General features: G+C 41.4%; 1 protein-coding gene across 1 annotated transcript; it reads left to right on the forward strand.

Moving 5' to 3' along the window:
* The first annotated feature begins 7775 nt into the window (after nt 1-7775).
* LOC125372192 (zinc finger protein 501-like) lies at nt 7776-17159 on the forward strand. The gene is made up of 2 exons (XM_048381379.1): nt 7776-7909; nt 14988-17159. Exon 2 carries the CDS (start codon nt 15014-15016, stop codon nt 16526-16528), a length of 1515 nt encoding a protein of 504 aa, XP_048237336.1. The 5' UTR covers nt 7776-7909; nt 14988-15013; the 3' UTR covers nt 16529-17159.
* The last annotated feature ends 261 nt before the right edge of the window (nt 17160-17420 follow it).

Consider the following 17420-nt stretch of genomic DNA (forward strand, 5'->3'; position numbering starts at 1 on the left):
TGTCAGCACCATACCCGTGCTCGTGGGTTTCACCGAAGTGGTAAACGTCGTAGACCTGCATCACTTCGGGCTTTCCTCCCACATTAAGCTGTCAAGCCGTGATATGAATGGAATACTGTTAAAAGTGGTGTTAAACTCACTCACTCACTATTGTTATTCAAAAAGCCTTGATTGTCTCAAGGTGAAAGGTTTTGAAAGTACATCAAGCTAAGTTAAATATGCTATGTCAAAAAAGTTGAGGATAGTGGGAATCATCAAGACATGTCTTCTGATCTATATGGTGTTGGTAAATGAAAATAGTATCATATGTGCTGGAGAGTAGGCGATCAGATCTTATGGGGTCTAATAGTTGGTGTGTTGAGATGGTGGAGCACTAGGGTGTTGAAGAAGTCGGGGATTCAATTCGTAATTTGCATTTTGCAGTCAACGTCTCAAATACTGGGTAGGGGCACGTGTGGCTCAGTGGTCTAAGGCGCCGCGATTCGCTGTGCAGAGTTGCGTCCCTTGGGCACGCCAGAAACCTATGATTGTTGGTTCAAATCCCGGTTCGCCCCGATTATGTTTCAAGGTTTGTCAGCACCATACCCGTGCTCGTGGGTTTCACCGAAGTGGTAAACGACTGAGACCTCCATCACTTCGGGCTCTCCTCCCACATTAAGCTGACACGCCGTGATATAACTGGAATACTGTTAAAAGCTGCGTTAAACCCAACTCACTCAGGAGCATGAGATGATGGTGCCAGGCTGTGTTTGCATTATGTGGATCACATACGCGCAACTGAAGGATTTTTTGTTTTGTTTTCGTGGTTTTTGTTTACGTTTCAGTTTTGATAAGATACCCTCATTTTGGCGGGTGATCTGATTCATTATTGATCACATGTTGTTTGTAGACATTTTGTGACAAATATAGCGGCCCGTGATAGGATTCGAACCACGGACCTTCTGATCCGAAGTCAGACGCCTTGTCCACATGACCAGGTTTAACCCAATGAGCAAGATGACAAGGTAAGGATGTCATCTGTGGGATGACTCCACGCCCTGCTACCCAATGACAATGGAGCTTTGTTCATTGAACATATTGTCTTTGGCTATTTCAAACAGATGTATACAATTTGAGGTATTACCATTTAAAGTGGTGATCCTTAGCCAACTTTGAGTAGTATTTGTTATGATCGTTCGTCAGAAAAAGATCGGCTTTGAAAAATGACTGCCAGGGATAGAATGGTTTTAAAACCAAAACCTAATGCCACAACACACCAACAGTATTGCATATGCAATTCATCCATATATTTTAGGTAGGGGGTCATTTGTGATTTTTTTACAATTCAGCGAAAGGTCAAATTGCTCAGAGCAATTCATTCATTTTCATTATCCACAGTAACGGGTAAGATCTCTTCTCTTGCGTTAATGCAGTATTTGTGATTAGATTGTGTGTGCATCGTCTATACAATGCGATGAACACCTTGGGGCTGTTGGCGTGCTTCAAACTGGTAGAACTCAAAACAATATGTCGAATGTGTCTCAGTCTGTGATTTGCGGACTTTGGAACAGTTTTCTGCAGACACACTTTGTTTATGATCGTCCCCACACAAGTGTGCCCTGTCGAACAATTAAGTCCAGGGTCGATTAATCAGAAAATTTAGAAAATGAGCCCCAAAGCCAATCAAAATACGTCCATATCCCAAGTAGCCTGAATACTTGACATATCAAAAAGTGTATTCCGAACGACAGTTACGGGTTTTATGATTATATCCATACAATCTAGGCCATCTATAAACCATTCCAGAACGTTCTTCGTATCAGTTCTAAATGTTTTAATCGAGAATACGTCAAAATACGTTTCGAAGCGTAGTCGCCAGTTTGAAACTAGTGTCGTAAAGCTCGAGAAAGCTGCCTTCTGGTTAGTTAATGTCGATTTCTTGACAGTCATTTCATTGGACGGCCAATTTCGCGAAAGGTCGTTCTGACGTGACCCGTAATGGGATGTCTTCAGATCTTTGTTTAGCGGTAGCGAAAATTAAGATCTGATTTTAAGGAGATTGAAGGGAATATTTGTGTGGTGAGATGCTAATGTTGTTGGATATTGGACCTCAGATAAGTGTGATTAAAGAACATTTAGCAACTCATGTTCGGGGGAAACGAGACAGACCAAATTTCTCACCAAGGGCTGTTGATGGTGAGAAAATGTCCGTTGCTTTTGACTACTGACTGTAAGGTTGGCTCAAACTACATTGATGCACACAGATGCACAAGTCAGCCCATCCAGCAATACTTGGAATGCATGTCATTTCCAAACTGGGACTTAAGTATACATTTGGGAATGATACAATTGATATTCAATGTGGAAGGAGAAATGATTCAAACAATGTTGCGTCAAATGCACCACAGATCATCCTGATATATGCCACAAAAGATGTTAATTGTGGCCACGAGAGATTGTTGTCGTACACGGTACAATTGGCAATGGAGATTCAGTGACAATGGGCCTCTTTGAATCTGCAGGATTTCGCGGTTCCGAAAGATTTAGGATAGGAGTGGTCGGGTGTTGTACAACGCCAGAGACAACGGCAAAATGCTGTCCTCATAACAGTGGTATACATGCCACTGCAGGATCTGTGATAGGAACAATTGTAACAGATCTGGAAGATGATCCTGTGATAGCTCGCATTCCTGGGAAAGCAGGAGAGACATTACATGAAATGGCAGATCAAAGTGATACAATGTCGAGACATGAGTGAGTGAGTGAATATGGTTTTACGCCGCTTTTAGCAATATTCCAGCAATATCACGGCCCAGAAATGGGCTTCACACTCGAGACAGCTGTCTAACAATTCCAACATATCGGCAGATAAACAGCGTCGTCTGTACAACATCATTAGGCGGAATTTAGATGTATTCTAAGTTGATGTTGAATTTTAAAGAACTGATGTAATTGAACATGCAATTCACTCTGAAGAGCTACTTAAGATTGGTCCGCATCAATTGTACGTTTCGATTGTAGCTACATCGTGGCCATCTTCCCGAGGCAAGAGTGTTAACTGACTTTAAAAGTCCAGTTTTCACCCTTGCCGAATTAGGCTGGAATTCCTGGGCTCGATCGTAGCGCCACCAGTGGTTATTATGAGTTATGTCCCTTCTGAGCCTCTTCTATGGACCAATCCGATTCCATCACTTGCACTTGTTTCGAACAAAATGGCGGCGCCAAGTCAAGACGATCTGATCGTTAATCAAGATCTATATTGTGATAAAACGGGTCTTACATCGCGAAAAGCATCAAATCACGCGAGCACCATAATTAAAAACATGAAAAGGTTTGGAACATATCTATTGACAACGAGTTGGTGGTGCACATGCTTTGCAAATCCTGCAATCGACCGTAATCTGCACGACAGTTTACGAACCAGATTTCGATTTCGTTGCGAGATTTTGATTGGACTATGCATAGACTCGTTAGTCTAGCCAAAATGTAACTTCATAATACCAGCCTAGTTCGGCAAGGGTGGAAACTGGACTTTTATAGTCAGTTAACTCGCTTGTCTCGGGAAGATGCTTCGTGGTCTGGCTCATGGGTTCCTATAAGAACGTACAATGTTTTATCACCCTGAACATGGGTAAAGTTCGAACTTAATCACCTTTTAACATGTTTATACATACTCTGCAAAAAAAGAAACGCAAAAGTAGTAAAATCGTAAATATCTGTATTGCCGACACCCAAACAAAAATGAATACCAAAATGAATTGGTCATTTCTACATTAATTAGGATTGATTTGTGTGGATTTATTGATTTATGAGGTTCTGCAGACAATTGAAAAGATGGGAAAATTGCAAAAACACAACCACGTGAGAGCCTGGCGCCGAAACACACCAACATAACATGTGCAACATAACTTGTTGGGCTATAAAAAACGTTATATCTTTTTGTTTGCATGCCATCACAATCTTACAGCAAGTGAACAGCGAAATCATGCCACAACGCAACAACGCCATCGGCCAACTGCAAACAGGAGAATCATCTTCAGCTGTAGCCAGATTTCTCCACGTAGCACCAAGCGCCAGTGTATAAGACTGTGGATTCGTTATCGGACACACTGGACAACACATGACCCTCCAGATCTGGTCAACCACGTATCACTATTGGAGCACAGGACAGATTCATACGGCTACATCTCTTACGTGAAAGAACCACCACCGCCACTTCTACAACTACGGCAATTCCAAAATTACGTGGGATTTCAGCCCATTCAGTGTGGAACCGTTTACGCGATTAAAGGTGTTCTTGCTCGACGACCAGTTCGAGGTGTCATTTTGACGGACCTGCATCGTCGGCTGCGACGTCAGTAGTGTCAAGGTCACAGAGTAGGGCTACACATGCGATGAAGACAAGTTTGGTTTAGTGACAAGTCACGTTTTATGCTTCGCCCTGCGGGTTGTAGACGCCGTGTTTATAGAACCGCGGGGAACGCAATGCAAGAAATTGCATACAGGAAGTGAACAGATTTGGTGGTGGTAGTGTGATGATGTTGGCAGCCATCTCATTCACTGGTACAACAGACTTGGTGCAAGTTCTGGGAAATTAAACGGCACAACGTTACACGGATAAGATTCTTCGGCCACACGTCCTTCCCATTATGCAACAAGCGAACGTCATTTTCCAACAAGACAACGCCCGGCCTTACACGGCAAGACGGACAACAGCCTTTTTGAGGAATCACAACATTGCTGTGTGACTAATAGTATTTCACTCATACAGGAAGCTGACCATGAAAGTAAATCTGATTACTACGAAAGACCCTTAACATTTTAGTTACACACACCCACATCCAGTGATACGCCCTGTTTTGCCGCCACGTCACCGTCAGCTTGGTGTAGACAGCATCTGAGATTCAGAAGACAAGTGAGTGAGTTGGGTTTAACACCGCTTTTAACGGTATTCCAGTTATATCACGGCGTGTCAGCTTAATGTAGGAGGAAAGCCCCAAGTGATGCAGGCCTCAGACGTTTACCACTTCGGTGAAACCCACGAACACGGGTATGGAGCTGACAAACCTAAAAACATAATCGGGGCGAAGTGGGATTCGAACCAACAATCATAGGTTTCTGGCGTGCCCAAGGGACGCAACTCTGCACAGCGAATCGCGGCGCCTTAGACGACTGCGCCACCCGTGCCCCCTCAGAAGATAAGAAAGGGTTTACATACGCCAAGGAGGACGTGTTAGCGACGCTTGCGTTACTCAGCTTCATCAGTTTGATATGGAAGTGTAATGGTACAGAGCACAACTCATCATTGTTAATGGGAATTTCAATGACGTACACTCCCGGGACGACATCATTTGAGATCGTGTTCTACTCTACACTCAGCAATATTCCAGCCATGTAACGGTCTGCAGGTAACTGAGTCTGGCCCAGACAATCCAGTGTTTGATATCTTGAGCATCGATCGATGACATGCATCAACCAAGTCAGCGAGTTTGATCATCTGATCCGGTTAGTCGCCTCATACGACAAGCATGGATTGCTGAAGACCAGTTCTAACCCGGACTTTCACGGGTCTACTCTTTGTGCAAATACAGGGATGTAACGAAAAGTTGCGGCAGGATAATGCCCGCCCACACTTTCTGAGGCCGTATAACATTGCTGTACTGACTGGTTCTCCTTGCCTCTCCTCCATGAGGGGGGCACGGGTGGCCCAGTCGTCTAAGGCGCCGCGATTCGCTGTGCACGCAGAGTTGCGTTCCTTGGGCACGCCAGAAACCTATGATTGTGGGTTCGAATCCCGGTTCGCCCTAATTATGTTTCTAGGTTTGTCAGCACCATACCCGTGCTCGTTGGTTTCACCGAAGTGGTAAACGTCAGAGACCTGCATCACTTCGGGCTTTCCTCCCACATTAAGCTGACACGCCGCGATATAACTGGAATACTGTTAAAAGCGGCGTTAAACCCAACTCACTCACTCACTCACTCTCCTCCATGACTGGGATGAGATAGAACGACGCCCATGGCACGACCAGAACCAAATTAGTTGACATTTGGAACAACATCCTCTGACCGTTTTCAATCATCTGGTGTCTTCCGTGCGCTGCCGCTGCCTTGCCTGTATTAACGCAAATGGTGGTCACACACTATATATACTAGTACTACATTGTTAATCGATTATTTACTCCAACCCTTTTGGGGGGCATTTGGTTCTGTCTCCTTTAACTAGGTATGGGTATTGTCAATGAATGTGACGAATGACCGAATAGTATGTTGTTATTTTCAATTACATAACCATATACGCCACTTTATAGGAAGCACAGTTACTTTTTCCGTTAGTACACACATAACCGGCGGTTATCTTTTCTGTTAAAGTTGGGAAACTTGGTATGCATGTTCTCGTGCCTCAGTCCATTCCATATCCCCTGTCTTGGACGTCGCCCAATTTATGTAGGCTATCCTTTTCACAATTCCAATTATGAATAACATTTTATTTGTGTTATTTGCTTGTTATTTTTCAAAATCCAGAGTCGTTTCCTATTTTGCCATTGTACATCCGTAGACCTGTTGATTTACCAAAAATGAGTTTCTTTGGAATAAGACAATGTCTTGCGTGGCTCGAGGTAAGAAACTGTCATGGCCATTAAAGTGTAAATTGTTTACTTCAACGCCAGGGAATACTCCCTCTTGATTTTTGCCGAAACATATTTCTTTTGGCGTAAAAGCCGTAAAAATCCTGAAAATTATATGAATAGATCTCATAGAATTAGTGATTACACCAGGTGCTCGAGTCGTTGGTTGGTTGGTTTGTTGTTTAACGCCGCACTCAGCAATATTCCAGCTATATGACGGCGGTCTGTAAATAATTGAATCTGGACCAGACAATCCAGTGATTGACATCGTGAGCATCGATCCACACAATTGGGATCGATGACACGCATCAGCCAAGCCAGTGAGCCTGACCACCCGATCCCGTTAGTCGCCTCTTGCGACAAGATGCTCGAGTCGGAATCTGGACCAGACAATCCAGTGATTGACATCATGAGCATCGATCCACACAATTGGGATCGATGACATGCATCAACCAAACCAGTGAGCCTGACCACCCGATCCGGTTAGTCGCCTCTTACGACAAGATGCTCGAGTCGATATCATCGGTCTGTTTACTAGGCTGGATAGTAGCGAGGATATTCGGTAACTAGCATATGCAGTCAAACACTCGGACTTCCTTGTCTATGTTAAATGCTCAATTCAAGATTTAAGAGTCTAAATGGTTAGAAACAACGCTATGATGCTAAAGCTGGCTGTTCGTTGCTACAAGTGTACAAAGTCGGCCCTGATAAACCAACAGGCTGTAGGGCCTATATCCAATGACTGGGCAGATTGGCAGATGACACTTTCACGACTACTGACAGAATGCAGTGCCATCCATGACATTCCAGAATATCTTATCAATACGTAAACTAAATATCAAAACAATAAATAAACTAAGTCACTACAGATCTGTGTTATCTTTATTTCTCCAATATTCAGGTCAATTTGGGGCCATTTTCACTACAATTCGGGGCCATTTTCACTACAATTTGGGGCCATTTTCCCCTCCACCCGTTTATCCGCTGTGAACGTCAATTTCGCTGTTATGTTGCCGGCCTATCGTAAATGTCACATTTAAAAGGTATCAGCCTTTATATATGTCCTGAAATGATTCATCTTACTCCGTGAAAATCATGTCCGTTTTAACAATGTGCGCACAAGCCGTTTGCTACAAATGCCAATTTCTATGTTCTCAGCCATAAGCAATACGCTCCGCACATCGCTGTACCGCGTCCACAAGAATACAGGTACATATGTAGCACGCAAAGCAGGGAGGTCGTGCACAAAGGCGATGCTCGGCTCTGAGTTACTGCAACAGATTCCATCCTGAAGTACTTCGAAGGTAGATCCTTTGAGTAATTCTGCTCATGGTGGTGTGTCTCGTTTGTTGGTGATCGTATCCATTTATCCGTTTCAGTGCACTGACCCAATATTCTATTTTTCTCTCCTGGCTGGCGACCAGTTATCACAAAGCCTCAGGATTTCTTCTAAATCGGCAATGCGTCAAATCGCCATCAAGAAAAAACGGAATTTTGATCTGTCGAAACTTCCAATAATGTTTATACGGTTTTGAAGTTATACATATATAATTTTAAGTTGTATGTCAGTCCCCAGAGTAATAAGACTAAAATAATATGTTTAGGTATTATCTGCTTTTAGAAATGCCGAGAAACGATGTAGATCTAGCCCTTTATGTTTTGCCATGGTGTGTTTTCAATGTTAGAGCAAGGTTATCTGTATATTTAACCACACTTAATTCAATTTGGAACCAAACTTTGCCTTGCTGAGTCTGAGGACATTTTGAACAGACCTACTCTGGGGCTATAGTTTTTAATTCTCTTTCCCACACAACTTCAGTCAATATATTTCACAGCACATATTTAACCCTGTAATGATCAGTTGATGAGAACATATTTTATCATCCAAACCTGGCTCCCACAGGAGATATTGCTTGGATGAGATCAAGCGATATCTACACTGTAGATATCGCTGCAATGAAATTGCATCACAATGCTTTGCAGACCATTGTGATGTCACTGGTTACCATGACTTCACAATCAAATGACATCACTAATGGCTCTGCTACTGAAGCTGTTAGCAGTACTTTTTACACTTAGACACTGCTTATTACTTTCTACAAACTGAAAAAGTTGGAAGAACATGAAGAATGATGTTGGATGAAAAATACAATCTCACCCTCGTGTCTTTTGATTTCAAATATATCAACACTCGTGGATAAAAGTGGTAAAAATCCTCGGCAAGCCTCGGAATTTTTCCACTTTTATCAACTCGTGTTGATATATTTGATTATTCCAGGTAAGACTTCCGCCCGTATCCCTCCCACAGTTGGAACAAGCACTCTAAATGTAAATATATAAGGGATTTTCGATGATTTGATTGGTTTATTTGCTGATCATATGTCCCGTTCATATTTCAACAAACTTCAAAAAGTGACGTTTTAACTTCATCTTTTGATGTTTACACAATTTTTGACCAGAATTGCTTTTCATGAGGAATCCCTAAGTGAAACAATTCTGTATTCTCTCCCCTGCTTACCACGATCGTGAGGATCGGCAAAGTTGGACAATAAATTAATGTTTCTTTTTCACTCAAGGTTTCCTTAAACAGTTATTTACATATTCGCATTACCCCATTAAACAGTTATTTAAATATTCGCATTGACAATAAATTAATGTTTCTTTTTCACTCAAGGTTTCCTTAAACAGTTATTTACATATTCGCATTACCCCATTAAACAGTTATTTACATATTTGCATTGACAATAAATTAATGTTTTTCACTCAAGGTTTCATTAAACAGTTATTTACTTATTCGCATTACCCCATTAAACAGTTATTTACATATTCGCATTGACAATAAATTAATGATTCTTTTTCACTCAAGGTTTCATTAAGAGTTATTTACATATTCGCACTACCCCATTAAACAGTTATTTACATATTCGCATTACCCCATTAAACAGTTATTTACATATTTGCATTACCCCATTAAACAGTTATTTACATATTCACATTGACAATAAATTAATGATTCTTTTTCACTCAAGGTTTCATTGAACAGTTATTTACATATTTGCATTACCCCATTAAACAGTTATTTACATATTCACATTACCCCATTAAACAGTTATTTACATATTCACATTGACAATAAATTAATGATTCTTTTTCACTCAAGGTTTCATTGAACAGTTATTTACATATTCGCATTACCCCATTAAACAGTTATTTACATATTCGCATTACCCCATTAAACAGTTATTTACATATTCACATTGACAATAAATTAATGATTCTTTTTCACTCAAGGTTTCATTGAACAGTTATTTACATATTTGCATTACCCCTGGATGCCACAGGGACTAATATGTCCCTCCTCTTCTACTCTCACTACAATTCAAAATACATGACACACACAAATATTCTTCAAGGTTTTCAATTCTGTGGGAAATTCCCTGTTCTGTGATATCATCCAATCTCATTTTAGGTAAAGGAAAATTACTGAAAATGACCTCTGAAAATTAGGAATATCGTAAATATCACCATTTTTGACACATTACTAAATCACCATTCACTGCGTTATATGGTGTATGTTTTGAAATAAAAATATTAGATATTTACTCTGAGCATTGAATTTCAAAAATAGCACATCGGTGATCTCAGTTTATATATTCTTTTATCAAATTACCTATCATCATTTTGAAATGTCACCGACAACCCTACAATAGTTTAGAATGTTTTGGAAAATACGCAAACACAAACGCATAAGTAACTTTCCGCCATATTGGACAGTGTTTACAAAGTCACGTTAATGTATGCCAGTTAGGATGCAATACATACATCCTTGAATTGCTCTTACATTTCAGAATCAAATGATAAACGGTCTTTGTCACCAATGCAAACTGTCTAGATATACTTAAGCAACATAAATTAGGTGTGAAAATGAAGGCTGTGCTTGGAAAACTGCACTTGTTTGAAATGAAAAAGCAAAATTCAGATATTACACTGTGTATCATTTTCTCCTATTTTGAGAAATACAGTGGCTCTATGTTTTTAGAATATGCATGGGTAGTGTATCGTGGCAAGAAATAGGGAATTAGAAAATAGATACATTACAATGATTTGGTAAACTCAACAATTGTCAAAGTATCCATCCTTTGTGACGGCATGATTGATGCAAAATCACGCACGACAACATTTCTTTTGGCATTCCTGACCATTTCTCTTGGTTACAATGGAAAACGTAAAACAAATAACAAGCCACAGATCGCAGAATGTTTCTGACTACTTACATGGCCCATTTATGTATGTACGATCCCTGAATCAGTGAAAGCCCCCACAGGAAAATATTTTATGGTTTTATCTGTTTGGTGTACAGTGTGTGTTTACATAAATGGTTATGCCAAGAAAACAGTTTTTTGGAGAGGCTATTAAACAATTTATTTTGTTAACATGGTTAATGTGTTGTGGTTTAATGCACCACTGTGCAATATGACAGGTGACCTGTAAATAATCAAGTCTAGGCCAGACAAACCAGTGATGTATGTTTTGAGCAACATATCTCACTCCATCATGACAATGAACCAAGTCTATGTACCAGATCATTCCAATCCAATTGGTTTCATCTTTACTGTATGTTTGACTACTTGAATCTGTGAAGATTCTGGGTAGAATAGGTCTTCAGCAACCCATACCTGCCACTAAAGGCGACTATGCTTGTCGTAAGAGGCGACTAACGGGATTGGGTGGTTAGGCTCGCTGACTTGGTTGATGCATGTCATCGATCCCAATTGCGTGGATAGATGCTCATGATATTAATCACTGGATTGTCTGGGCAAGACTCGGTTATTTACAAACCGCCGTCATATAGCTGGAATACTGCTGAGTGCGGCATTAAACAACAAACCAACCAACCAACCAACTCTACCTTGAATTCAGAACCAAACATAGTCATGGTGATCTCTTGGTCTGAGTGCCATCTGAACAGCCAATATACAAGGCTTTAGTTTTGACTTGTATATACTGAGGGAAACAAATAAGGGAACATCACTTTATCACACTGTTCCTTTGTTTATTTCCAGATTTTCACCCACAGAGCAATTCAAAGCATGCGAATAAACCTGGAAAAGAATAAAGGAACATGTACTTTCATGTGTTCCCTTATTTGTTTCCCTCAGTATATGTATTTTACTTACACAACTTCAGTTTAAGGCGGGTGAATTTATATCACCTCAAATATATATATAATGATTAATTGTGTGGTCACAATGTGTGATTTTGCTGATGAGGAGTATACACGGGGCGTTAGGGGCATAGGGTAGCCTAGTGGTTAAAGCGTTTGCTCATCACGCCAAAGATCCGGGTTTGATTCCCGACATGGGTACAATGTGTGAAGCCCATTTCTGGTGTCCCATGCCGTAATATTGCTGGAATGTTGCTAAAAGTGGTGAAAAACCATACTCTCTCTCTTTCACTCACTCACTCACTCACTCACACTGCTTTGATGTTGCTGGAAAATGGCTGCCTGCAGCATAATCTCACTCACTCACTCACCACAAAGACTGTTGACCTATTTAACCTATTTCAACTACAACAGACATGTTTGAAAAGCAGCAGCTGTAAACGGTGTTTCCTGATCATGCTGGTTGGCTGATGTCCATAGTTATCATCAATCAATAGCAGAAATTTACCTCCAAGTTTTGAGTGCCTGAAATCCCAAGGTTAGATATTGTGCAAATTGGCTGAATCTGAGCAGGCAACAATACTTTGTATCTCTGCTGTCAGGAAATACCAATCATTATTAAACAGAAAATTGAATCATCTCGCACAGTGAGCGAGTGAGTTGGGTTTAACTCCGCGTTTTACAGTATTCCAGTTATATCACGGCTCATCAGCTTAATGTGGGAGGAAAGCCCGAAGTGATGCAGGTCTCAGACGTTTACTATTTCGGTGAAACCCTCGAGCATGGGTATGGTGCTGACAAACCTAGAAACATAATCGGGGTGAACTGGGATTCAAACCCACAATCATAGGTTTCTGGCCACCCGTGCCCTCCACTGTTGAACAACCTCCGGACATCTTCAGCACACAAGGATTGCATGACAAACAACACAGATCCATTAAAGTTGTTTCTATTTCTTACCATGAGAGGGAACGGGTGGCGCTGCTGTCTAAGGCGCCTTAAATCACTTTGTAGGCCTGCTGGTGCTATGATTGGGGGTTCGAATCATTACCAAACAGAAAATTGAATCATCTCCCATAGGTGAGGTGAGGTGAAGTGAAATAGGGTTTAATGGTTTAATGTCGCATCCAAGATTATTGCACTTATATAGCGACGTGCATGTACATGTGTGTGTTTGTGTGGCTGCTTGTACTAGACCGGACTGATGCCGATTTATAGTGCTAGCTCACTGAGATACCATGCCGCAGTTGAACATGAATACCCCACTCAGACACAGTATACTGACTCCGAGCCGACCAGTCCTTGTTTTAGCCCCTTAATGCCGAGCGCCAGACAGGGTAACAACAAGTACCATCTTTCAACGTCTTTTGGTATGACGCGGTCGGGGATCAAACCCCGAACCTTCCGCTCTCCGGGCGGACGCTCTACCACTAGACCACGGTTGCGGTCCATCTCACATAGACTTTTGGCCCTATTTTATGATTTGTGAAATGAACCTGTGTTGATTCTGGGGTATAAGGAAGCCCCAGCTCTAGTACATGTCAAAAGAACCAATTATTTTTGTTATTGTGTGGATTTAACAGGTGACATGGCTTCTAGTGTTGTTTCATTGAACTGTGAGAATTATTGTTCTCAATGTGTTGTTTCGAAGTAACAGCATGGTCCCAGTGTATTCCTTCTTTATTCATCCTTTTCGGTTGTGTTGAACCTCTGCTAACTCAAAGTATTTAGTATTTTACTCTCAATCCAGTATATGTTTCCATTATGTCCCAATATGACTGACAAACTATCTTTGTCTTTTCTGTGGTGAGGGGGCACGGGTGGCCCAGTCGTGTAAGGCGCCGCGATTCGCTGTGCAGAGTTGCGTCCCTTGGGCACACCAGAAATCTATGATTGTGGGTTCAAATCCCGGTTCGCCCCGATTATGTTTCCAGGTATGTCAGCACCATACTGGTGTATGTGGGTTTCACTGAAGTGGCTTTCCTCCCACATTAAGCTGACATGCCGTGATATAACTGCAATACTGTTAAAAGCGGCGTCAAACCAAACTCACTCACTCATTTTCCTGTAGTTCATACACCATCTTTTTCATAGATAGGATGGCGAAATATCTGCCTCACTGACACTTTACTTGCTGAGTGTGGCGTTAAACAACAAACTGCCAGTTTACAGTTGGCAGTGCTTTTATGCAGGACAATCTTGCTGTTGTCCTCAATACTGCAAGCTGACAAACTAAACCATGTCGGGTTTGGATACTGTCTAGCCACTAAGCCAAACAAATTTTTGCTAAGCTGAAGCACTAGAAAGGAGGTACCTCTGTGCTAAGTACGTTGATAAGATATACAGTCGTGGTGTATATGTCAGTGTCAATTGAGGCACAATGGATGAAAATATGTTTTCACTCGTAATTAGCATGTGTTTGGTGCAACAGTTATTAAAGGAACATTTAAGTAATAATCAATGTTTGTAAATAAGAGCGAATGACAATTCCAATCCAACCGTCAATTTATTCCATGATATGGTCGAGATATATTCAGAAGGCTAGGATTGACTGAAAAATTAAATAAAACAATGTATATAGCAGTCAATTAATGCAAAAATCATTCTAACAACACAAATTTGCTTTTCAATAAATAATCTTTCAAAAACATTACATTTTACCAAAAATACAATTCTAAACGTTAGATATCATAATAACAACAATGTTCACTAAATTGTTTACACAAATAAAGTTTAGATACCGTTTTATACGCTCCGCATTTCGACAAACAACAGACACGAGCGTGCCTCTCACTCAGCCACATAACAAAATACTAGAGTTATCTTTCTTGGTACGCTCTTCTCGTGCGCTCATACAAGAAGCCTATAAATATGAACTTTAAACATAAACCTTACAATGTTATTTACTTTGTGTGTGACTTTGATTGATACTTGTGTTGGGAGGTAAAACATCTTGATGCGCTGATGTATCATCCCAGCTCAACTTTTGGTGGTGTTCGTGTGGAAACTACTGAAGCCTTTTAGGGCCATTTGTTTTTTTGTTTTTTTCAATACTATCTTGAAATTTCAAGATACTAAGTTGAAATTTCAAGATATTAAGTTGAAATTTCAAGATACTATCGAAAAAATTAAAAAAACAAATGGCCCTAAAAGGCTTCCGTAGGAAACAGCTCTTGATAATGCAGAAACATGATAAAGGAACTCTTTTATGTTTTCAGAGAACACCACAACATCCACATTGATAATGGAAGTACAAGGACATACACAGAATCCTGGGCCTGTTACTGAAACAAATGTAACCAGGGACTGGGAGAGACCATTGCTGGACACAGGTGATATTAAGAAAGAACCTGACTCTGACATGCTGGAAACAGGTGATCTCAAGAAACACTTTGTGTCTGACACGGGAATAAACGCTGACTATGACACACCATTTCTGGAAACAGGTGATCTCAAGAAACAGTCTGTTACAGACATAGGAATAAACACTGACTATGACACACCATTGCTGGACAGTGATGATCTCATGAAACGCTCTGTTACTGAGACAGGAATAAACACTGACTATGCGACCGCATTGCTGGAAACAGGTGATCTCAAGAAACACCCTGTTACAGACATAGGAATAAACACTGACTACGACACACCATTGCTGGACAGTGATGATCTCATGGAAGACTCTGTTACTGACAAAGATTGTCGGGGACATGCAAGGCAGTCACATAAGTGTGATGAGTGCGGGAAAACATTTATTCAATCAGGAGACTTGAAAAGACACATGCTTTGTCACAGTGGAGTGAAGCCTTATCAGTGTGGTGAGTGTGGGAAAACATTCACCCAGTCAGGTGGACTGCACGCTCATTTGAGGATTCACAGTGGAATCAAGCCATATCGGTGTGTTGAATGTGGGAAAGAATTTACACAATCATGCAACCTGCAGTCACACATGAGAAGTCACAGTGGAATCAAACCTTATCAGTGCAAAGAGTGTGAGAAAACATTTACACGCTCAAGCCACCTGCAGGCCCATCTGAGAATTCACAGTGGCATCAAGCCGTATATGTGTCGGGAATGTGGGAGAACGTTTACTCAATTGGGTGACATGAAAAGGCACATGCTTTGCCACAGTGGATTGAAGCCTTTCCAGTGTGGCGAGTGTGGGAAAACATTTACACGCTCAATTTACCTGCAGACACATATGCTTGGTCACACTGGGTTGATATCTCATCAGTGTAGTGAGTGCGAGAAAACATTTACAACATCATCTAACCTGAAAATACATATGAGATCTCACAGTGGAGTCCAATCCTTTCAGTGCAATGAGTGTGAGAAATCATTTACAAGATCGAGTCATCTGCAGGCTCATTTGAGGATCCACAGTGGACTCAAGCCTTATAAGTGTCATGAGTGCGGGAAGACATTTACTCAATTGGGTGATATGACACGGCACATGATTTGTCACAGCGGAGTCAAGCCATATCAGTGTGAGGAATGTGGGAAATCATTTACACTGAGAGGTAATCTGAAGACACACATGAGGAATCACAGTGGAATCAAGCCTTTCAAGTGTGCTGAATGTGGGAGAGAGTTTGCACAGTCAGGTACCCTGCGGTCTCACATGAGGAGTCACACTGGAGTGAAGCCCTTTGAGTGTGAAGTGTGTAGGAAAGCATTTACAACATCCAGAAACATGCAGCGACACATGAGGAGTCACAGTGAAGTCACCACAGCATTGTTGAGTGAAGCCTCTTCAGTGTAGTGAATGTGAAAATACATTTTCAACGGTCAGTCAATTGCAGAGACATGATTGGTGACAGCTTAGTGAAGCCTCATCAGTGTAGTAGTGAAAGGCATGTGCTACAGCCAGTCATGTGTGGAGACACGCAGTGACACTGGAGTGAAGCCTCATCAGTGTAGTAGCGAAAGGCATGTGCTACAGCCAGTCATCTGTGGAGACACGCAGTGACACTGGAGTGAAGCCTCATCAGTGTAGTAGTGAAAGGCATGTGCTACAACCAGTCATCTGTGGAGACACGCAGTGACACTGGAGTGAAGCCTCATCAGTGTAGTAGTGAAAGGCATGTGCTACAACCAGTCATCTGTGGAGACATGCAGTGACACTGGAGTGAAGCCTCATCAGTGTAGTAGTGAAAGGCATGTGCTACAACCAGTCATCTGTGGAGACACGCAGTGACACTGGAGTGAAGCCTCATCAGTGTAGTAGTGAAAGGCATGTGCTACAGCCAGTCATCTGTGGAGACACGCAGTGACACTGGAGTGAAGCCTCATCAGTGTAGTAGCGAAAGGCATGTGCTACAGCCAGTCATCTGTGGAGACACGCAGTGACAGCGAAGTGAAGCCTCATCAGTGTAGTGAGCGTGAAAAGTACAGAAAACATTATCAACAGCCACCCATTTGTAGGTGCAAATAGTGCAGGACTGAGTACCTATTTGTCGGAAGTCATTTTTGAAAATAGATCACCTGAAAGAACACCTAGTGTGTGACGAAGAATAATATTGTAATGCAACTGGACATGTTGTCTCTAATAAAATAATGATCTTGCCAGATGCTAGGGGATGTTGAGGAACATTGATGTTGAAAGATTTGTGCATCCCACTAAATGCAACAGCATAATAATTTTCAAGAACGTC

Source organism: Haliotis rufescens, unplaced genomic scaffold (assembly GCF_023055435.1).
Source record: "Haliotis rufescens isolate VD_foot unplaced genomic scaffold, xgHalRufe1.0.p SCAF_38, whole genome shotgun sequence".
Lineage (NCBI taxonomy): Eukaryota > Metazoa > Mollusca > Gastropoda > Lepetellida > Haliotidae > Haliotis > Haliotis rufescens.

Coding starts and splice junctions, on each gene's coding strand:
- LOC125372192 (XM_048381379.1), top strand. CDS start 15,014: ATGGAAGTACAAGGACATACACAGAATCCTGGGCCTGTTACTGAAACA.